The sequence below is a fragment of the Harmonia axyridis genome, chromosome 7, assembly GCF_914767665.1.
Source record: "Harmonia axyridis chromosome 7, icHarAxyr1.1, whole genome shotgun sequence".
Taxonomy (NCBI): domain Eukaryota; kingdom Metazoa; phylum Arthropoda; class Insecta; order Coleoptera; family Coccinellidae; genus Harmonia; species Harmonia axyridis.
The window spans coordinates 8,047,282-8,070,967 of record NC_059507.1 but is presented as its reverse complement, the minus strand read 5'-3'; the positions used below and the strand labels follow the sequence as shown (position 1 = coordinate 8,070,967).

General features: G+C 36.2%; 1 protein-coding gene across 1 annotated transcript in view; it reads right to left on the bottom strand.

Annotated features, from left to right (window-relative positions):
- Positions 1-2,720: 2,720 nt before the first annotated feature.
- The window catches only part of LOC123685137 (N-alpha-acetyltransferase 15, NatA auxiliary subunit), an 80,185-nt gene continuing 59,219 nt past the window's right edge, over positions 2,721-23,686 (bottom strand). Inside the window, exons 9-12 of the mRNA XM_045624732.1 lie at positions 5,762-5,955; positions 4,684-4,792; positions 4,016-4,362; positions 2,721-3,776 (exon numbers count right to left, since the gene is read on the bottom strand). Coding sequence (XP_045480688.1) covers positions 3,582-3,776; positions 4,016-4,362; positions 4,684-4,792; positions 5,762-5,955 — 845 coding nt within the window. The 3' untranslated portion in view covers positions 2,721-3,581. The remainder of the gene's footprint in view (positions 3,777-4,015; positions 4,363-4,683; positions 4,793-5,761; positions 5,956-23,686) is intronic.

Here is a 23,686-nt window from a genome sequence, read left to right as displayed (position 1 = left end):
GAAAAACGAAAATCTTATTAATATTTCAAGGACAATAGATGTGACCGAGTTGAAAATTCGTGTTTATATAGAGGGTGTTTTTTTTTCGAGGTATATAACTTTAAGTTGGCATTACTGTTCAAGATGGCGACCGATTTAACAGCTGTCAAGTGATTTATTCTCAGTTTGGTTTGGTAATTCATCATGAATAGACTCACGCCTGAACAACGCTTGCAAATAGTGCAATTTTACTTCGAAAATAATGGTTCTGTGCGGAATACGTATCGCGCACTACGTCCATTTTATCGTCCACAAAATCGTCCATCAGAGCAGTTACTTCGATTAACCATGGAACGTTTTCGCACCACGTTTACTCTTATTAATAACTCGCATACTCAGAGACGCCGTACGGTGCGTACAGAAGAAGCTATTGTTGTAGAGCGTAGCATTGAGGAAGACCCGAATGAGTCTATCCGCCATCGAGCACAGGAATTGGATCTGTGTCCATCCACTTTATGGAAGATTTTGCGGAAGGATCTTGGTTTGCGTGCTTACAAAATCCAACTCGTGCAAGAATTATAGCCAAACGATCATCAAGTAAGGCATAGATTCGTCGAATGGGCCCAAAATGAGATTGCCGTTGTTTCCGATTTTCATAAGCGAATTTTATTTAGCGATGAAGCGCATTTCTGGTTGAATGGCGCTTTTTGGGCTGGTGGAATCATAGGTCCGTACTTCAAAAACGATGATGGCCAGAACGTTACAGTCAATGGTGATCGGTATAGAGCCATGATTACTAATTTTTTCATTCCTGAATTGAACAACCATGATGTCCAGGAGCTGTGGTTCCAACAAGACGGCGCAACATGTCACACAGCTCGTGCCACAATCGATTTATTGAAAGACGCGTTTGGTGACCGCCTAATTTCACGTTTTGGACCTGTGAATTGGCCTCCAAGATCTTGTGATTTAACTCGATGGCATACTAGTTCGGTAATTGGAATTTTGTATTAGATGTGTTAATTTGGCTGCTAGTATTCCCAAAGACCTCAATTTTCAAAGAAGTGTGTATATGCCTTCTACAACATAGTTGTATTTTCCTATCTTGTTATCAGTTCAAATGTAAATACCTGATGAAGCCATGGAGTGGCGAAACAATTGTGGTATTCATTATAAAGGGTTATCCATTTTGTAGCTTCGAAAGTAAATGTAAATAAACACGTCAAATTTTCATTGGACCTTGCTAGTATGTGTGGAATACAACATCATTTATATGTCCTCCGCGTGATCTCTTACAAGACTCGATCCTTGTAAGGTAATTTTCGATGACCGAGCAATATCTCACCAATAACTTGACTGATGTTGGTTTTCAGATTGTCAATAGTCTGAGGATTATCGCCATATACATAACCCTTCAAAAAATCTATAGGCTATAAATCACAAGATCTTGGTGGCCAACTCACATCACCTAAACGAGAAATTACACGTCCCGGGAATTTTTCTTGCAATAAACCCAAAACAGATCGTGTTGTATGGCTTGTTGCACCATCTTGCTGGAAACACATCTCTTCCAATTCGATATCATCACTTTCAGGTCAAAAAGAAAACGGTAACCATTTGGGTATAGCGATGAGAATTGACGGTTTGAGTGACATATTCTTCATTTTCAAAGAAGTACGGGCCAATCACTCCACCAGAACAAATTACAAACCAATCAGTGATTCTCCGAATTTACATGAGGATTTTCACTGTCCCATATTCGACAGTTTTGCTTATTTTCATACTCAAATGAGCTTTGTCGCTGAAGTAAATTCGATGCGAAAAATCGTCACCCAATAGAAATATATTCTCACTCATGTCAGTTTGCTTGAGTCATGTGTCAACTGAACCTTATAAGGATGGAGATCGAAATCCAGATACAAAATGCGCCATAACGTGCCGTGAGAGAGGCCCAAACGGTGTGCGCGCCGAAGAATCTAGAAATTTGGAACTTTTTAAACACTTTCACGGACAGCAGCAATATTGGTTGAGCGTGCATTTTGATGATGAAAGGACTTTGAAAAATCAGTAACAGATCCAGTCTTTCCAAGTTTTTCACTGTCTTACCAATTGTATGCTTACATGGACGATTTTGTCAATCATAATCTAGCCCTAATGATCTTGTATGAAACGTACAACTACAGAATCGTTATTTTGTAGCAAGTTTTCACAATTTACACACGTTCATCAGTAGATAAACGACCCATAGTTAGAAGCTATCCTTCAACTGAACATATGACGCTTCTGATGACAGATTAATTCAAAGTTATGAATTTTTGGATTTATTCGCTCATGTTTATACCACATGACATTTCTTGTAATCTCTCTGAGTTTATCTACTACTCTCCTCTCCATATAAATCGAGCATAAAACATAGCTTACTTATTTTTGAACTGAGAGCTGAAACGGTATAGACTCCTTTTAAGAAATTCTAAGCTTTTGAAAAATTACCTAATGCTTTGAAGAGTTGGCATAAAGAACAAATTGATATTATTCAATAATTTTTTTTCTAATATTTCAGAATATTTTAATGAAACAATCTCGAAGATTCAGGCTCAAACACAAGACCATTCTCTGTGTCATTCTAAGTAATTAATATACATTTTTCATGACTTTTTAATATTTTTTCCAAATGAAACCAGGCGAATATTGCTGTAGATTTTTAACTATTGATGCGATGAAGGAAATGAAAAAATCTCATATTGAGTAGTTCAATTGTAATTTTTTATTTCATGAAAACAAAAAGATTAAAATAAAACAAAAATTATTTTACAAATAGGCAGGTGGAAGAAATATCCAACAACATCTTACAAACCTGAAATGAAAAGAATAAAATATAAATCTAATTATTTCAAACAATACTGTACAATTTTCTTGTAATATATCTTTCTGCAATCAATTTAAAAAAAATAAGGATCATGGAATAATTAAATTACAAAGTGAAATATTTCATAGAAAATTTTCAAATCGCTTAATAGTATTATAGAATAAATTAATTAAAAACTTTGTCCAAGAGCAAAAATTTCATCGGTTACTTCAACATGAAGTAAGTCATTTTCGAGATACAAAACCATAATTAGTATCGCCGAAGATCAAAATTTCAACTATTTAATTTTCTACAAAAACTTCAGAACTCACTTTGTCTTTCTATTCATTAAACCTTAATTAAAGGTTAATTTTCATGAGTAAAAACCCTTGGAGAATAAATTTATTATCAGTCCTTCGACACTAAATAAGAAAAAAATAATGTCATATCTACACAATACCAGAAAGCGATCCCGTAGACCTGGTTTCAATTGGGTAAAATGAGATTAAATGGTTTATCAATAGCAGCGACAATAGAAAAGGTATAGAAGGAAATGTTGGAAGATTAAATAAAGCTACAAGATGGATTTTTATATGATCTACATTCTCAGAACTGCCATATTTCAAATCTCATTTTACAGAATGAAAGCAGATCCATTTCATCTTTAGACCCGCAATAAATAGCAAGATGCAACTATTCTGTCATTGGTATATCTTTGAACCGCTCCCTGGTGATTAAAAACCTCCTTGAACAAACATCAGTTACTGTGGCAGTTTTCATCTTGCGATACATGATTGCTATCTGGGGTTGCTTCTTTCGTCTCTTGAACAGGTGGTTTGAAAGCGGCAGCATAAGGAAAACGTTTGTTACACTTATTTACGTAGTCCTCTACCTGGGATTCACAGCTACCAAAAGCTCCTTTTCTCAATGATTGTAAAACGTTAGTACAATTCTGAAACAAGGAAAAAAATTATAATAAATAGGCCAATCAATGAATTCCTTGAAGAATTCAAAATTGAAATATTGAACTATGTATTTGGATCATAATCAAAACAAGAATTATACTTTCTTTATTTTTACTACTAAAAATTGGATATTAACACTGATCTGTACTGAATTTCCTAGTCAAAAAACAAAATGTATTTGGCAATCTGAACCATAAGTGTCATTGGTGGAAAAGGAGATATTTACCTTTAAATTGATATCAGTATATTTTTTATTGTCCATGCATGTAACCAAATTGATTGCAGCGTTCTGCGTCTTCTCATCTAAGAAATACATCATAGAAGCGCCCTCCAGTGCGGCCTCCAAACTCTTGGAATGACGCTTCAGGAAATCGGCGTTCAGAACTTTGGCGTTCTTATCACCGAAGAATTCTTTGGTTTCTCTCTCTACGACTTCGATTACGGCTGGGTCCCAACTACTCTTGTTCTTGGAACACACCTTGTGGAAGCGAATCAGGCAACTGTGGAGTCTTGGGTTTTCAGAGTCCAGTCTGAAGCACCGTTTCAGGGATTGCAGCATAAGAAGCACTTTGTCTGAAATATTGCATTTGAAAATGAACTTTTCTTCAAAGAATTTCTGCATCGACTGCTGAGATAATAAGTCTTTTACGATTAATACATATAGAGAATGTAGAGAAATATAGCAAATATATAAATACATAGATAAAATTTGAAGAATATAGATGAAACTACAAAATGTATAGATAAAATTGTAACAAATAGTATAAAGACAAAACAACGTAAACAAAATTTGTGTGTTTCACAATACATTGTTATTTTTGGATAGGTCAATATTGAAAGTCAAATTATTGTGGATATTGAGTAATGTAATGAAAATTGAAAAAGTGGACTTACTTTTCCTATAGTATACTTCAAAAGCCATTAAATGTGTTTCTATTCTATTATTTGCTAAAGTCTGCAATGGTTGCAAGAATTTTATGGCTTGGTCTAATGGATTATCCGCCTGTAAATAAAATTTCAATTATTATTACTGATTACAATTCATTATTGAAAATATTGAGTAGTAGTGGAGATACACACAATATAAGCACAACAAAGAGATTTTATATGTATTTATATTCCAGAAAAATACGATATCTTGAGCAGTATGTGATCAAATAATATATTTTTCTCTCGAAAGTGATCACAGTGCTTTCACTACCTTTGTTAGACTTGGAAATAAAACATTATAATTGAAATTGAAATTGTATTTTGAAAATTTCGTTAGTCAATCTTTTGAGCCCTTGTTAAAAGCAAGGTCAGATCCATAGAAAATTAAAGCAGGTCGGGATCTTTTGAGCGCTCGTCATTCATAAGTTCGCCAATTGCATCCTTGAAGACCACATGTAACCTATATCATAGTATAAGGAAAGGATAGTAAGCCAGTGTAGTGCTTTTTTCGATTTTGTTGATGTTGAGCGCCATCTAGTTGTACTCACGTTTAACTCGAATTTTACTATCAAAAATTGGTCCGTAAAGTGGAGACCTCTGAAAAAATTGGTGTTATTTTGAAGAACTAAAATATTTGAAATAGAGTGGTCAGAAGATTTCTATATTTTGATATTTTTTCTGCTCTGTAATAAGCATTTACGACAGTGGCGTGTATTTGTGATAACTTAATAATAACATAAAAATTGTTGGCAATGTCATGCGACCCCTTTTCAACCACGCCACTGAATGAATTATCGTATTATTTCTACGCCATCTATAGCTCATGATTCAGTGCCATCTATTATCGAGTTACTTATCCAAATCCAACTACAGTAGCGACCCCTGGTGACTATTTCCTTGCCGTCAAACGGCGGTTGGCCTCCTTATACTATGCCTATATACAGCTATGTGATCTTCCATGTGTATAATTTTCTCATGAATGAATGGGAGCTCAAAATCTCCTGGCCTCACATCAATGCTTCGATTATTGCTCAACACTCACCCTTTCCAATTTTTCTGGTATTAATTCGTCCAACTGAGGTGCGTCTGGTTCAACATCCCCTTGTTGTCTGGACTTGTGATGTTGGTCCCTTTTTATCTGGGCCTCCTTGGCTTGAGCACTCTCCTGTTCTGCCTTCTTTTTAGCTTTCCTCTGCTTGCTCCTCAATTTTTTCAATTCGGAAGGCGCTAAGTTTTCTAGAAACAAAAGTATACATAAATATCGAACATCTTTTGGTTAGGACAGGATTCAATGTTCAAAATGAAAGAATGAGGGAGTTAAGATTCTGTCAAACTTGCGAAATTATCATTTCTGATTAGTAATACAGGTTGCTGCAACAGTGAAGAGGTGCTAAAAATCTCTAGTTGAGGAAGAGAAAGAAATCTATCTTTTTATAGAATGGACTAGTTTAGTGATGTTGATAATACTATATTTGACAAGATAGAATTAAAAAATAGAGCAAAACTGATAAATCAGTGAAAAAATGTTGAAAATCTTTCAATAAATGACGGAGAAATAGATTATTTAAATTTACGTATTTTAGCGCGGATTGCTTTGGTCTCCGACACGTCTGTGACGTCACGGCACTGGTCTGTGTTCGCTACACCATAAATTACGTTTAAATACTTAGCCGCGCCAAGGCTCACGCGCCGTTTGTAGTTGTACAGTGTAGTTTTAACTCGAGTTTTGTTTTTATGTCACCATAATGGAAGAAGTCTTCGTGAAAGGACAAAGTGACAATTTGCCTAAAATAGATATATTTGCAGTGATGGAGTTTTTTTCTTCAAATCCATCTTATGTCAGTGCTGAAATAAAAGGAGTTAAACTTTTCAAGTAAGTATCGACTTTTGAGTTTGCTTCATCATGGTTCAACTAATAACGATGATTTATTTAAAAAACGTTTCATAAACAGTTTGTAGTTGGGTACTGGTTGTTGAAGTCTATCAATGGCAAAACATATTTATGTGAGGAGTAAAAAATAAAAAGAGAAAAAAGTAATTTATATGTATGTATATAGTAAGTTATTTCAGCCATCGTGTAACGAACGAAACACAACACGAACGGCACAAGTGATTGTACACCAATGAGGTCGTAAGCACTCTGCGAATAACAGTCGTCTAGTGTGTGACGTCACGACACTTACACGTACTATGAAATTATTCTTCCAAGCGCAACTTCAAAGTCCCATAACTTTTTCATTTCTAGAGATATTTCAATGATTTTTCCACATTTTTGTTTCATTTTACTTAAATTTTTAGTATTAATCCTTATCAAAAAAATGAAAACTAGTCCATTGCCTTATCACTTGAGCACTGTACTAAATATATTTTGTCATATATCTGTTCAGATATTTAGCAGCATATTTAGCATAAGTCACTTTGAATATTTGATGTTATAAAGTTATGGTGAGTGCTATTGGAATTTAACTATGATCAAATATTACACATTTCGCCATATGGTATACTCAATAAAATTTTTAGACTGTAGAGGCCTATATCCTTAATATATATACTATTATAAAATACCCATTAGGATATTATAATTTATTATTCTAACACGGAAACTGTCAGATAGTCATGTTGACGTTAAGTTTAATTTCTCTCATCCATTAAATGAATTGAAGGACTATCGATTGTTGGATGATTGAAGATATGACATATCTCACCTTCAAATGCAGTGTATAGAAACTGATGACAAAAGTATGACACCAAGTATCATAGTATTTCAACAATTCCAAATACTATCCGAATGTCTGAAATATCTAATACAATCGATATCTGTTGACAAGAATGTTACAAACATCATTTCCATCAATTTGAACTTCAACGTTGATTTCCCGATGACTAGATATAATAGTAATTATGAAATGTCTCCATTTTTGTCAGATAGAAAACCCGATATTTATGTTTCTGATTTGGATTTCAAAGACATGGAGTTATTATTGGATAAATTAGCAACCAGTTACAGCTTCAACAACAAATCTATTTTTATAAATGTAGCGAATAATTGTACTCAGTTGTCATCGGAAATTACTAGTCGACATTTTTCAGAAGTGTTGTTTTTACTCAACGGGGACATCGATGTGGTTCTTGGTTCTTCAACTGATGGCAAGTTTTCGAGAAGATTATGCTCGGTGTGTCATGGAAGAAAAATGGAGCAAAATACACCAAAAGTTACCACTAAATCAAAGTATTCGAGTGTGAATATTCTTAATCTTGGTGTTACCGAATTCTGGCCACCGTACATAATGCCAAATAATTTCAAATATAGGGGTCTTTTTATCGATATCATAGAAATATATGCCGGACGCAACAATATTTCTCTAGTTGTCCATAATTTTGACAATGAATGGTACAAAAAGGAGTGTATCGGTGATCTATTTGAAGGAAATTACGACATATGCGTAGTTCCCATACCAAAAGCGAACAATATGGTCGATTTCGTTTATCACTTTTACGAAGACTACGATTGCTGGTACGTACCAAGGACCCAAAATGTCCCCTCTTGGTATTATATGGTATTCGCACTACCCACACCAGTTTGGGGAAGCTGGTTATGTACCTGCCTCTTCATACCTCTGCTCGTTTGGACTATGAGTAAATTAATCCCAAATTTCAACTGCGCGCTTACAACAAAGCCTATCAAATCGGTATCGTTCGTTTACAAAACTTTCGTGGACCAACAGATCAGATTCCAGGCAGATACAATCTCCGATGCCATATTTCTGGGAGTCATAATCGTGTCAGTGTTTCTCCTGAATTTAATTTATAAATCGAGATTCACTTTTCTCCTTCTGGGTCCTAACTTCTACCCTCAGCCCATCAGGACGATTTACGATGCAGCTGAAGCAAATTACAAGGTTACCTTCTCATCTCATCTGAAAGTGGACTTGGAGGATTTGTATCCCGAGTTGAAGAGTTATTTTTCGACCAATTACATTCCGTCCAACGAATTCAACTGGACGAATGAAGTGGCGTACAAGAGGGATACCATAGCTCTAAAATCGAATCTACCTGCCAGGTACTTGACACCAACGTATCTGGATAAAGATGGAAAGAAACTCATAGTAAGGCTGGATGAACGGGCACGAAGAACTTTAGCTGCTTACAACTTCATCAGAGGACATCCGATATCATATTCCCTAAAAAAATTCTTAACCGATTTGGCGGAAAGTGGTCTACTTGCACGAATCACGTCGACATATTATATCTCCGATGAATGTGTATTTCAAAGTATTGGACATCGAAAACTGAATTTGATTCAAGTCAAAGGCCCTTTTATATTGTTGTTTTTTGGTGTTTCATTGGGTTGGGTAACTTTTCTGTTAGAATTAAGCTTTCGAACGTTAAATAAACATACATAGATTTCGAATTATTTTACTGAATAACATTATGATGATACTGAAGTTATCGTGTTTATACTGTTGTTTAGTCAACGCCAGAGATACAGAATTCAATCCGGAAATTTCGTTGAAAAAAATTGAGTATTTCAGAAACGAATAAATAGATTCTTGAAATGTTTTCGTTCAATTATTGGCGCACAACTTTGCTTCCGTCGTTTTGCAATAGATGGCTGTAGCGGTAAGTGGTAGTCGAAATAGACGTTTCTCCCTCGTTCTATCACTTGTTTCGATCAATGGCACATGGCCTGGCTGACCAGAACTTCCGGTCTTTTGAAGAAGTTAAAAGTTGGATCGATTCGTGGATCGCTTCAAAAGATGTTCAGTTTTTTCAACGCGGGATTCGTACGCTGCCCGAAAGATGGGAAAAAAGTAGTGACCAGCGATGGACAATACTTCGCATCATAAAGGTATAACCAGTTCTTTTCATTAAAGCCTTGATATTCGGGAAAAAAACGGCGGAAGCAAAGTAGTACACCTATGTAGAATATTCGAAAAAACATTATCATAATGATTTATCAAACTCTATTCCTTCTATTGAAATATTGTAAGATCCTCAAGATGTTGTGAACTATGTGTGTGTACCAGTGATGCAAGAAGCGCGCTGAAACTTGCTGCAATCTCCGATCATCTTATCCTAGATCAAGCGATGATCAAGTTCATTGCTTCGATCTTCACCTTTGTGTGTCTTCGTTTTCGTTGCTAATTGAAATTTATCTCTCGACTTTCAGACCAAGATCACGACTCACGTGTGTACCTAGGTCGATTATTATTATTACTGGGTGTTCTTATTGAGCGCTGGTCCACCGAATAAGACAAGTCTATCATTTTGCCTTATATCTCTATTTTTTTGAATTTTGAGCCGGGGATGGTCTTAAACAGTTAGGTTAGACCCACTGATGATAAATTCTTGGTCTAATTCAAGAATGCCCGGCCGCCTGTGAACACGATAACTGTCGAAAGAAATTAGCTAGAAACTTGAATTTTTTTAAAGTTTGTTAAGATCAAAGTTGAGATTTTGAATGATTAATTTCAAGATCCTTAAGCTGATCACATCTTTATAAAAATATAAAATTTAAAAAGAATATTAGATAAGAATTACTAAATATTTCCGTGATTACAGATTTGATCGGATTGAGATTTTGCTTGTATGTATTTAAAATAACAATTTCAAGCTTTATGCAAAATTTCTCATGGATAAAGTAGCCTGAACGATGAGAAATTAAAAATTTTTGTTGAAAAACGAGAATCTTATTAATATTTCAATAACAATAGATGTGACCGAGTTAAAAATTTGTGTTTATATAATATAGAATAAAAATTTCAAACTTTGTCAGAAATTTCGTGTTAATAGAAATTTCAAGCAGAATATCGAAAAGCAGTAAAGTCGAGTCTTGAACTGTTGACTTCAGGTAGCGATCATCTCCCAGGTTTCGGTTGAAATGTTTCGATATAAAATTTTTATTTTCATTTTGGTGTTTCATGACGGTTAGCTGAAATTTGGATATAAATTTTGGATGCTAAGGCTGTTAGAAAAGTTTCCGGACACACAGACAGACAGCTAGGAATGAAACCAGAGTTGTTCGAAATGGAATTGAATGCAAACAATTATTTTCATGAAGCTTCATATCTCGGTTTAAATTTTATCCCAATAATGGAACAACGAAAAATTCAAATGCAGCTTCTTGTACAAAAGAAAATAATTATTTCATTCAGAAAATTTCTTTCAATTTCTGTGGTAACGTAAGTAATGAACAAATACCTCATTTTCTTACGCTCACACTTCGGAAAAATATATTCAATATGCAGACGCACGGTTTCCACTTTTGATTATGTATATGATTATAATGAATTTCATGCATGTTTATGTATTTCAATTATATCGAGTGATTGAAGTTTTTTTTTCCCGAAACTCTTGTACTGTGAATGTCGCAAATGTTTCACCTTCGATTTGGTCATACTTTCCATTCGTTTTCAACCTTACTTTTACTTTTGTTTGGAAATTTTTCGAACATGAAAATTGTACGATATCTCAACAATATGAAAATATTTTAATGAGAAATTATTTGTGCAACCATCTTTGCTGCTGCGTAACACGCTCACGGTCTGCCTATTGTAATTTTTTTCACCGTCACGGATCGTTTATTGATTTGTTTTACATACATTCCCCGCTCATGTTTCGAAAAAAATACGGTTCTATCGAAACAGCGATCTATTTACCACGAGTGAGACTAATCAATAATTTCATTTGATGGTCGAAGTTAAATTAGAAAATAAATTCAAAACGCTGTATGTTTCACACTGTGGTTTATTATTTCCTCTTATTGCAAATTGTCTAGATACTCGTAAGTGGAAATAATAATAATTCAATTTAATTTGAAAAATATCAACAAATTCAGTATCACCGTAGCCACACATTTTTTTTTATTTCATGATTCATATTTTCCCAAGTTTCTCTTTAAAGTCGATTTCTTGTTTTTTGGTCTTCTAACAGGCAGACCGTTTTTTTTTCGATATTTGGATTCTGCCCATTCCAAAACGTAAACTGTTAAAATTTCAGGCGAGAAAATTTTTTCTCGTGCAATTCCAAAGGTATAATTGGTTATAATCATAGAGTTTACGCAATTTTAACATGTCCCAACATGGTAAGATTACGTTGTCGGATAATGATATATTTTCAAATCCACAATTTTACTATATCGTTTTAAATGTATATCACATTGAATGAAATATATTCATTTGAGTGACTCCTGATTAGATTCGCAAATTTGAATATTTGGAATCCGATATTTTTCCTAATTGTCGAATTTATAATAAGCAGAATATTTATTATTTTCTGTATCTACCTGCTGAAATTCAAGGTTTGGCAACTTTTGCTCTCCTTGTGTCATCGGTAGTTTCATATCGTTTGGCGCGCTTGAAGTTTGTTTTCTGAATTTCTGATATATTTAGGTATTCATATCAATATATTTTGAGTTGATATGAAACGTTGATTCACTAAGGGACATAAGAAGTGCGTTCTTTGTAGAGAAACTCGCGAATTCATTGAAATATCGTATCACTGATATACTTTCATTTCCGCGCGCTTCATGTCAAATTTTATAGTTCATGTCGAGGATAAAATTTGCTCACTGAAAATGTCATATGCTCCCTCTATCTATGTTTATTACTCTGAGGTTAGAATTAATCAAAATTCAAGAAAAGCAACCGCTCAGGAGTTTTCGAGTGCTCCCTTGGACACCACAAAACTGTATATAGGATTATATACCGCTTAATAATTAAAATCAATGATCTGTAATGAGTATCGTTCAAACCATAAAAATTGTTGAATTTTTGAATATGTATCTTGAACAGAAACCAAGATATAGCGAAATATTTGAAACGGTAATTTCTAAGAAACGCCTTGTAACTCAAGAACGAATCAAGATATCTATGATCTGCTTTCTGATATCTTTTCATTTCGAAAAAAGAGATAGGAAGTCCTTGAAGAATCTTATAGTTCTCTAAATGCATTCAGTGAGCATCGAATTTGGGACATCCTGTACATTGTTTTACAAAAAAAAAATTAAAATTAATAGTTTTAGTAAGCCTTACCTATATCTTCGAGAAAAAAAAATTTCATTGATTTTTCTGGATCTAAGTCGCACCCATATGTCAAGGATTCGAAAGCAGTTAATGAACCATTAAAGATTACCTCTCATCGTCAACTCCTTTGTTCTTAGACGCATATATCGTCTTTAATTAATTCGAAAAGTGGGCTTTTCAGCGAAGCCGCAGTTGCCACATCGTCTCATTTTGTCATTTTTCTGCAATATTGATATAGGCCAGATCCGACGATTACCACTTAGTCGTTTTGAATTATGTATACGCGACAAATATTCAGCACATGTGTCATTCGATATGATAATACGGTTTCGCCTATTCGAATAAATTCAGAATCGTTCGATTGCAATCGCATTCTTATCACGAGGTTGTTCGGCTGACCTATCGCTCGTATCTCCGCGAATCTCTTTGGAATTTTTAGCCAGTCACATTTTCTCAGTTTGGAAAGCGATGTGTGTGTGGATGGAATAAAATGGAATCGAATTACGGAATTTGGATGACAGGATTTGCCAAATTCGATGTTGACTGAATGCATCTCGGGAACTATAAGACTTAGAGAAAAAAATCTTCAAAAACCTTTTTTTTCGAAATGTAACGGGTGTTTGTTTTTTCGAGGTATATAACTTTAAGTTGGCATTTCTGTTCAAGATGGCGACTGATTTAACAGCTGTCAAGTGATTTATTCTCAGTTTGGTTTGGCAATTCATCATGAATAGCCTCACGCCTGAACAACGCTTACAAATAGTGCAATTTTATTTCGAAAATAATGGTTCTGTGCGGAATACGTATCGCGCACTACGTCCATTAGTGATGAAGCGTGGTTGAATGGCTAAGTCAACAAACAAAACTGCCGCATTTGGAGTGAAGCTAATCCTCAAGTGTATGTCGAAACACCGTTACATCCAGAAAAACTGACTGTTTGGTGCGCTTTATGGGCTGGTGGAATCATAGGTCCGTACTTCAAAAACGATGATGGCCAGAACGTTACAGTCAATGGTGATCGGTATAGAGCCATGATTACTAACTTTTTCATTCCTGAATTAAACAACCATGATGTCCAGGAGCTGTGGTTCCAACAAGACGAAGCAACATGTCACACAGCACGTGCCACAATCGATTTATTGAAAGACACTTTTGGTGACCGCCTAATTTCACGTTTTGGACCTGTGAATTGGCCTCCAAGATCATGTGATTTAACACCGCTAGACTACTTTCTGTGGGGCTATGAAAAGTCATTGGTCTATGCGGATGAGCCACAAACCCTTGACCATTTGGAAGACAACATTCGCCGTGTTATTGCCGATATACGGCCACAAATGTTAGAAAAAGTCATCGAAAATTGGAAGTCCAGATTGGACTACATCTGATCCAGCCGTGGCGGTCATATGCCAGAAATCATATTTAAAATGTAATGCCACAAGATTTTCTTGCGGATAAATAAAATTCATGTCAATCGAATAATCCATCGTTGTTTTATTGCAATTTAAAGTTCTATAGCTCTAAAAAAAAAACTCTTTACTAAATCACAAAGAAACTTCAACACCCAGAAGGAGCTGTATAAATTTTTAATTTTTTTTTTGTAAAACATAGATAGTATAGCAATCAAGATCCATATCCCATCAATGCAACGAATGCAAAATACAAACCAACTTCAATTACTTGCACATTCGATCTCGATAATTTAATATTTCTCCTTGTTACGCCACTTTGTATAGCTTCTTAATGTATCACGATTTCGCTATATTTTTTTCCGGACCCTATTGTAGTAAACCGTTTCGTTGAAATGTTCAGAATGCCTTTCTTTTTCGATCCACAGAGGTCACTTGGAGTGAAACAAGACTTGCACAACGGTTACAAATGCTTGCAGCACCCTGAGTGCGTTCACTCGAGGAATATAGAATAATAATTGGTCGAAAATGTGTATATTTGTGTGAAGTTATCATTCGTTTTGATACATCATTTTGAGAGTAGTATGTTCTAAATAAGTTGCAGAATGGGCTCCTATTCCAACACGAATGCGAAATTCGAAAACGAGCAACGAAGGAGCGAATTTTCGCACGCATGAGTGTTGGAATTGCCTTCTGCAACGAGTATCAGACGATATTTTCTCTATTTCATTCAAGTTTTGTGAAAAATTGTCGGAATTCAATGGAAAATTCAGATTGACAGATCACGGAATTTGAATCGTACGTTTCGAATTTTGAAATAATTTATAATTACGCATTAAATTCTTGAATAATATCTGACGAAATCGATTTAATACCGCCAGAAGTAAGAGAAATTGCGAATAATGTTGCAAATCATTTCACTATATCCAAATAAAATTAAATTGACAATTGAAATATCTTCAAATTTGATAGGATCGGAAGTCAGCGTAGACAACCACAAAACGAAAAATATAACTGAAAACAATGAACTTATTACAGCATTGTTTTTAGTACTGTAATGAACCCATTACAATACTGAAATAGAGAAATAATAAATAATAATACAAGACAGAAATATTGATGAAACGAATTTTTTCTCATTATAATCTGGTAGATAATTACATGGCATTATTTTTTATCTTTCATAAATAAAAAAAAGAGTTCTCCAGAAATTTGGCTCTACTGAAGAAGTGATTCAAACCTATTTAGAAAGCGAAGACGAATATTTCTACAGAAAAGATTTTGAAAACTTAATGAGCGTTGAAGTACTTTTGTAGGAGACTTTGTAGACGAAAAAAGTCGAATTTAAAAAAAAAATTTTCTTGTTAAGGATGGGGAAATCCTCCTCAATTTTTTCATAGTCCATAAACCCAACCGTTCTTCCTCAAAGTTGACCTTCCAGACAGATGATGACAATTCAGAGTTAACTGCGCCTACTTCAACCGATGTTTTCTTCACAATATCTTATAATAATTGGTGCTTAAATTAGTTTCTTCCACATACGAGGTATCCGGGATTATTATCTTCGACACAACCTCGAAAACTATTTTATTGCACGGAATATTTGTCTTCAACAATAAGAAGAATGCGGAACATTGAAGATATGTCGATAATGAAGGCAATTGTTATTGATAGCAACGAGTCGGTCATTTATTTTTTTGATATACATTCATAAATTCCAAGACAATCGGTTAATATTCATGTCCATATTTTTTATAATCATCTCGATATATTCCTGGAATAAAGCAATTTTACTATATATCACTGTATATTTTGATATATTCTCGATACAGTAACTTGGGAATGACCGACTTTCTCAATGCGAGAACTTGGTACAATATACTTCTCTCACAAATGTTTTCGACATGAATAAAACTTCTTGAATACCCCAACACATATTTAAAAAATCCGGCGAATTCGCCATTTTGTAACACCCTATATTTCGGGGAGGGATTGTCACCGACAAATCAGTTATCAAATAGGGGTGTCTGGCAGGGGGTAGCAACTGTTATAAGTGTCTGGTAAAGAATGACGAGTTTAGTTATACCGAAGAAAATACAAAAAAATTGAGCTTTATATTAGGTGAACAACTTTGCTTCCGCCGTTTCGCAATAGATGGCTGTAACGGTAAGTGGTAGTCGAAATAAATAGACCGCAGATGTCATACAATGAGCTTAGGTATTTGTAAACATTAGACCATCGAAATATTAGTCGATTTGTGTCTGCAACATAAAGTTATTCTCGATTAAACATGTCAGCTTACTAGCCAAATTCTCGTCATTTGCGAGAGATTTCAATTTTCTGCTTCAATACAAAAAAAATCTGCAGCTGAGACTCATCGAATTCTCTGAAATACTTTTGGTGAGGGTGCAATAAATGAAAGAAGGTGCTGAAAGTGGTTTCAACGCTTCAAGAACGGAGATTTTGACGTCGAAGACCAGCATGGCGGTGAAAGAGAGAAGGTTTTCGAAGATGCAGAATTGGAGCCATTACTTGATCAAGACTGGTGTCAAACGCAACAAGAATTGGCAGGATCATTGGAAGTGACGCAACAAGCCTTTTTAAATCGCCTGGAAGTCATGGGAATGATTCAGAAACAAGGAAATTGGGTACCGTACGAGTTGAAGCCGAGATATGTTAAACGGCGTTTTTTGCTTGTGAACAGCTGCTTGCAAGGCAAAGACGTAAGGGATTTCTGCATCGCATTGTGACTGGAGACGAAAAATGGGTTCGTTACGATAATCCCAAGCGCAGAATATCATGAAGGATATCCCAGCCATTCTTCCACGTCGAAGGCCAAACCGAATATTCACGGTTCCAAGGTCATGCTCAGTATTTGGTGGGACGAGCTTGGCGTTGTGTATTATTAGTTGTAAAAACGAACTGAAGCAAACATAAGCGATCGTTATCGAACGCAATTAATGCATTCGAGCCGAGCATTGAAAGACAAACGACCGCAATACAACGAGAGGCATGATAAAGTGATTTTACAGCATGACAATGCTCGACTCGATGTTGCGAAAGTGGTCTTGACATACTTGGAAACGTTGAAATGGGAAGTCCTACCCCACCCGTCGTATTCTCCAGACGTTGCTCACTTGTTTTGATCAATGGAACACGCCCTGGCTGACCAGCACTTCCGGTCTTATGAAGAAGTAAAAAATTAGATCAATTATTTCAACGCGGGATTCGTACACTGCCCGAAAAATGGGAGAAAGTATTGGCCAGCGATGAACAATACTTTGAATCATAAATGTATAACCAGTTTTTTTCACAATAGAGCCTCGAATTTCGGAAAGAAACGGCGGAAGCAAAGTGGTACGCCAATGTGTATATTCCCTTTCTTCCGAGATCATTCCAACTAGCTCTACGAAACCTATTCAAACCAACATGTTGCAGCCAATAATATCATTAAAGAAACATATTTCTCATCGCTTCTAATTTACAGTGGTGTCGATACCTCTCCACCTTCAAACGCAAAATTCAATCGAACGTTAACATCAGCCATGTTGCAACGCTATGTCTGCCCAGATTAGAATCGATTCTCTCGTCGAACCTTTTGTTAAGTGCTCCGAAACAGATCCGAATTTATGCCAGACATGTCTCATTATCGGTAGGTTCTTGCACGAGCCAATTTTCACGGACGTGGCTCGTGCACCGGGAGCACAAGTGAATGGACCGACAGACAAAAGAGGCACGCGTTGCTTGGGGCTGAACGTGAATGTGGCAAGGACGAGAATGAAAAAAAATTACATTTGATCTAGGTATCTCAGGTGTTCTTTAAGATCGGGGAGGTCCGAGATGAATGGCTCGATAGTTTTTGTCTGTTGCTATTGTTAATGAAGACTTAATTTGAAAGGTTTTAAAATCGAATACAAGGTGGTATCCATTGAGTAATTGAGATAGATATAGGGAGTATACGCAATTTTTACATGTCCCCAACATGGTTAGATTACGTTGTCGGATTGTGATATATTTTCAAATCCACAATTATACTATATCGTTATGGATGTATATTATATTGAATGAAATATATTTATTTGAGTGATTCCCTATTAAATATGCAAATTTAAATATTTGGAATCCGATATTTTTCCTAATTATCGAATTTATAATAAGCAGATTATTTATTTTTTTCTGTATCTACCTGCTGAAATCCAAAGTTTGGCAACTTTTGCTCTCCTAATGTCATCGGTTGTTTCACGTCGTTTGGCGCGTTTGAAGTTTGTTTTCTGAATTTCTGGTATATTTAGGTATTTATTTCAATATATTTTGAGTGAATATGAAACTTTGATTCACTATGGTATATAAGAAATACGTTCTTTGTGGAGAAACTCGCGAATTGAGTAAAATATCGTATCACTGATATGTTTTCATTTCCGCGCGCTTCATGTCAAATTTGATAGGTCATGTTGGGGACAAATTTGCTTACTGAAAATGACATATTCTCCCTCTATCTATGTTTATTACTCTTAGGTCAGGACATTGATTTGTGACACGGCGCATTGTTTTGATGAAACAGCACCTTTTTTCTTCAAATTGGGCCGTTTTTTAACATGAATGAATTTCTGGAGCACCGGGGACTTTTTCATTTAATAATCTAAACGTGTCCATCATATTATTCACGAATATTTGTACATGAGAAAGCTGTGTGCAAAATGAGTGCCGCGCGAGCTCAACATCGGTCAAAAGCAACAACGTGTTAATGATTCTGAGCTGTGTTTGAAGCTGTTTAGGTGCAATAAACCTGAATTCTTGCGTCGATATGTGACAATGGATGAAAAATGGCTCCATCATTTCACTCCGGAGTCCAATGGACAGTCAGCTGAGTGGACTGCACACGTTGAACCGAATCCAAAGCGATGAAAAACACAACAGGCAGCTGGCAAGGTTATGGCATGAGTATTCTGGGATACGCATTGATTACCTCCAAAAGGGCCAGAACATCAACAGCGATTATTATATAGCGTCACTGGATCGTTTGAAGGATGACATCGTTAAAAAACGGCCCCCAAGATAAAAAAGTGCTGTTTCATCAAGACAATGCGCCGTGTCACAAATCAATGAAAACAATGACAAAATTGCATGAATTGGGCTTCGGATTGCATTTGCATCCCACGTATTCGCCAGATCTGGCCCCCAGCGACTTTTTCCTGTTCTCAGACCTTAAAAGAATGCTCGCTGGAAAGAAATTTAGCGCCAATGAAGAAGTAATCGCCGAAACTGAGGCCTATTTTGAAGCGAAAAGTTGGAAGATCGCTATAATCGCTGTATCGCCCTCGAAGGCAACTATGTTGAATAATAAAATCGAATTTTGCAAAAAAAAATGTGTTTTACTATGGTAGACCGGGGAATTTCCAATTGGATCATCAACAAGTCAAAATCTAAATTAGAGTAAAACTCTCTGTATACTTATCTAATTCAACAACATCTGACGAAGAGTTCATCGTCCTGCGTTCATCCTCCACAACATCCTGTGCTACGGCGATGGTATTTAATTGGTAGCCTCCTATGATCGATACCATCACGACCTTCGATCTCCGAGTCAAGTTCAGGACCAATAATGGGATCGTCTCCGTGACTCGCGTCGTTACCTGGGGATTTCCTTTCGAAGATGCTAATACGATCACATCGGAGTTCCGCGTGGTGATCGGTGTAATCGAGGTGTCGATATTGTATTACCGCTCATTGTTATCGTGTTTTATTGGTGTTTTTTTAGTCGTTTGTTCTTGCCGGTATTTATGGTGGGAAATTTCGTTTTTTTTTTTTGCTACTCGATGATATATCATTATGTAATGAGGAAGCAACGTCTTTTTCAGGTTCCCGTTGCTTCTAAACAACTTGCTTATTTGGGAAGAAGGATGTCAGTTTGTCAAACATGCGCCAGACTAAAATTCTGATTCTCTTTAGATTAATTGATACAAAAAAAAAACCAACTATGATAAATAACAATTTTAACCTTCGTGTAGAATTTAGGGTGGAAAACATTATTAGATAGTATTCATTCGTATGTGTGAAGTTCAAAAGAGTCATAAAAAAAATTGTATAATATTTTCAAGAATTCGTGGGTTAATTTCGGAAGTTCCATTCATAGTTAGCTTCCAACACTTGGACTTCTATATTCTACGCGGATAGTACTATATTGTATCAAAACTGCAGACATTTTCACGGATTCGTTTGTCTGAGAGATGCTATCATCAATTTCGAGACATTCTGAGGACAATGTCTTGGCACCCCATTGTCAGATTATCCCTGAGGATATATGATTATGATTTTCCCATTTTCCACCATTACAGCTCGCGGTGCCTGGTTATGAACATTTTGGCTAACATATTTGATATTATTGGACATCAGATATATGAGGATTCAGTTATTATGGTCTCTCTTAAAAAAATTTCACAATATGTCGTTTCTCGGTCATGTGAATTATTCTGGAGTCATCTTGTGGCATGAAAAATGGAATGGAATGGAAGATCTTGGATTTTGTATATCATTTCATAGTCAATGTGGAGCAGTGTATAAAAAATTATCGATGGCGGTGCCTAATATAACCAAGGAAGATCATTTCTCAGTCGGGTTCTGGCCGCCGAACATCCAAATTCCATCCCAACCAGAAATGAGAGCTCCCCGATTGATGAGCAAAAACCCCGAAAATTGCAAAAAATCCATTTTCAAAGCTCCATATCTCGAAAATTGTCCACTTCTGATCAGTTTATCAAGAACTACAACATATCAAAAATTCAGCCAAATTCACGGAAAGCTATTTCCCATATAAAACGTGCGGGGTCCTTTCCTCTACCTTAATATAGCTATATATAAATTTTTTTTTAAAGTTCCCACATTGGAATTTAATACCATTATATCAATCAATTCGATAACTTAGATGACGAAAATGCTTGCAGTTCAGCGATTAGTCCATTATTTCAGTAATTATAGGTTGTAAACTGAAATTTTCAAAAACAATTTTGATAATATTCTCGAGGCTGCCAATTCTCCTTGAGACATGTTACGAACTTAAAACTTCAACATGTTTTAGATCACAGCTGGATCTATAAAAAACCTTTTATTTAATAGGACTGTGATCAATATTTCAGGAGATATAACGATTATTGTGTTCAAATTCAATCTTTACGGGTTTTTTCCAAATTTCAAGTTTAAAATTTTCACAAACTGTGAGGCCTACGAACAATCGGTAAGCGGTATTGGGATAAATGATCCCCAATGAGCCGAATTTCGCTCTCATCAGAATATTTCAGGAGATATAACGATATTTACCAATAATCCTGGGACACCCAGTAAACTGTGTCCTATTTGAACCAGTATTTTCAAGGTATTTTCCATTTATATCGGTATTCAAGAACTGTCAATCGTCCTTCTTCGACACAATAGTTATGCAAAACCATAAAGATCATCTTCATCTCATCTACACAACGCTAATAATCGATTGGGTACGGTATGACCGGGAATAATCGGAGAATTGAAATGTTTAAGGTGTGAAACAGCAGATAAACGTCAAATTTCCGCTTTTTGCCGCGTCTCCTTGAACGTGTAGGCGCCAAGACCTACAGAGACCATAATTATAGATCGGAATTTCGAGTGATCCGAGGACAAAGAGAGGAGATCTCGAGCAAGGTACGCTGACTAACATTCTACTTTTACTTTCACTGTTTCGACGTTCGCGCATTCATTTCAACGAGGACCTATAGATTCATACGATCGCAATTTTCAGCTATTTAAATTGTTCAATGTGAACGAAACAATTCATCGATATTGTCAATACTAGGTGATCTAGAGGCTCTATTACAGACCCTCATAGATGAAGCTCGGCAGAGGAAGGCTCAGGTATACATTGCTCTGTTTATTTTCTTTTCAATTGGTAGGACCTGAAGATGATATCTAGGAGATCGAAACATGTATCCACTCGATGAAACATTCAGAGTCGACATAGAGAGTTTCTCTTCTACTTTTACTTAGTACTACTCCAATAGGAGTTGATGGATGACGTTTTTATTCTCTAGAGCATACAGACCTAAAATGGGAATCTCTAAAACAGTGATAAGTGACCCCACTATTTTACAGAACGAGTCACTAGCTGTCTATACGTGCACCCACGAGTGTCTTAAAAGAAACCTCAAAGGGGCGCATATTTATATCACTACGGACTGAAGTCCTTGGAACCATATAGCCAAGGGTCTCTGCTGACATGGGAGTTTCGTAATACCCTTAAAGCAAACTGGTCAGAAGCAATTATATGAGTACCGAGGCATTGTGGTGTTAGAGTAAATGAAAAAGCACATAAGCTTGCGAAAAGAGCATCAGTTGTTGGCCCTGAGCCTTTCTGTGAATTTGGAAAAGACCAATATAAGGCAACGGTCCAACAATGGGAATTGGAAAATAGAATAACCCTTTGGAGGAATACTCCTGGTCTTGCCCAGGCGAATAAATTTGTGGTGCTTTCACTTAAACCAGAAAGTTCTTTAAGCTACCACGAGCTGAGCTTCGGATCATGGTGGGACTGCTGACAGGACACTGTCGGTGCAAATATCTTTTGTACCGCATGGGTAAGTCAGCAGATGAGATTTACAGGCTCCGTGGGACAAAGGAAGATATACATGACTTGACTGGCCTGGATATAAAAAATGTATCAGGTGTGTGAATAAGTCTTTCCCGTTTTTTGTAAGAGATGGCGCCACCAATACTGTGCGAGTATTTAATGGTTACATATGTCATAATCAAAGCTTATTCATCTGTCAACAATTCCACACTAACACATTAGTTGAAATTTTTTCGCATCATAAATTTTTGAAATCGTGAAAATGTCGAAATTTGAGCCGAGTCGACGTCATTTGCGGGAAGTTTCACTTTATTGGTTCAATTTGAAGAAATCTGCTGCCGAGGCGCATCGGTTGCTTCAGGAAGCTTATGGAGAAGGTTGTGTCGATGATTCAAGTGTTCGCGGATGGTTTCGACGCTTCAAAAGTGGCGATTTCGACGTGGAAGACAAGGAGCGTTCCGGGCGGCCGCAAATCTTTGAAGATCAAGAATTGGCGACTTTGCTTGATGAAGATTCGTGTCAAACGCAAGAAGAACTTGCTGAAGCATTGGGAGTTGACCGAACAACCATTTCCAAGCGTTTGAAAGCCATGGGAATGATCCAAAAGCAAGGAAATTGGGTGCCGTACGAACTGAAGCTGAGAGACGTCGAACGCCGTTTTTTCACTTGCGAACAGATGCTTCAGCGACATAAAAGAAAGGGTTTTCTGCATCGTATCGTGACTGGCGATGAAAAGTGGATCCGTTACGATAATCAGAAGCGAAGAAAATCATGGGGACTACCCGGCCATGCATCATCATCGACGGCCAAGCCAAATATTCATGGCGCCAAGCTCATGCTCTGTATATGGTGGGACCAGCTAGGTGTGGTTTACTATGAGTTTCTGAAACCGAATGAAAGGATCACAGGCAAGGTCTATCGACGACAATTGATGCGTTTGAGCC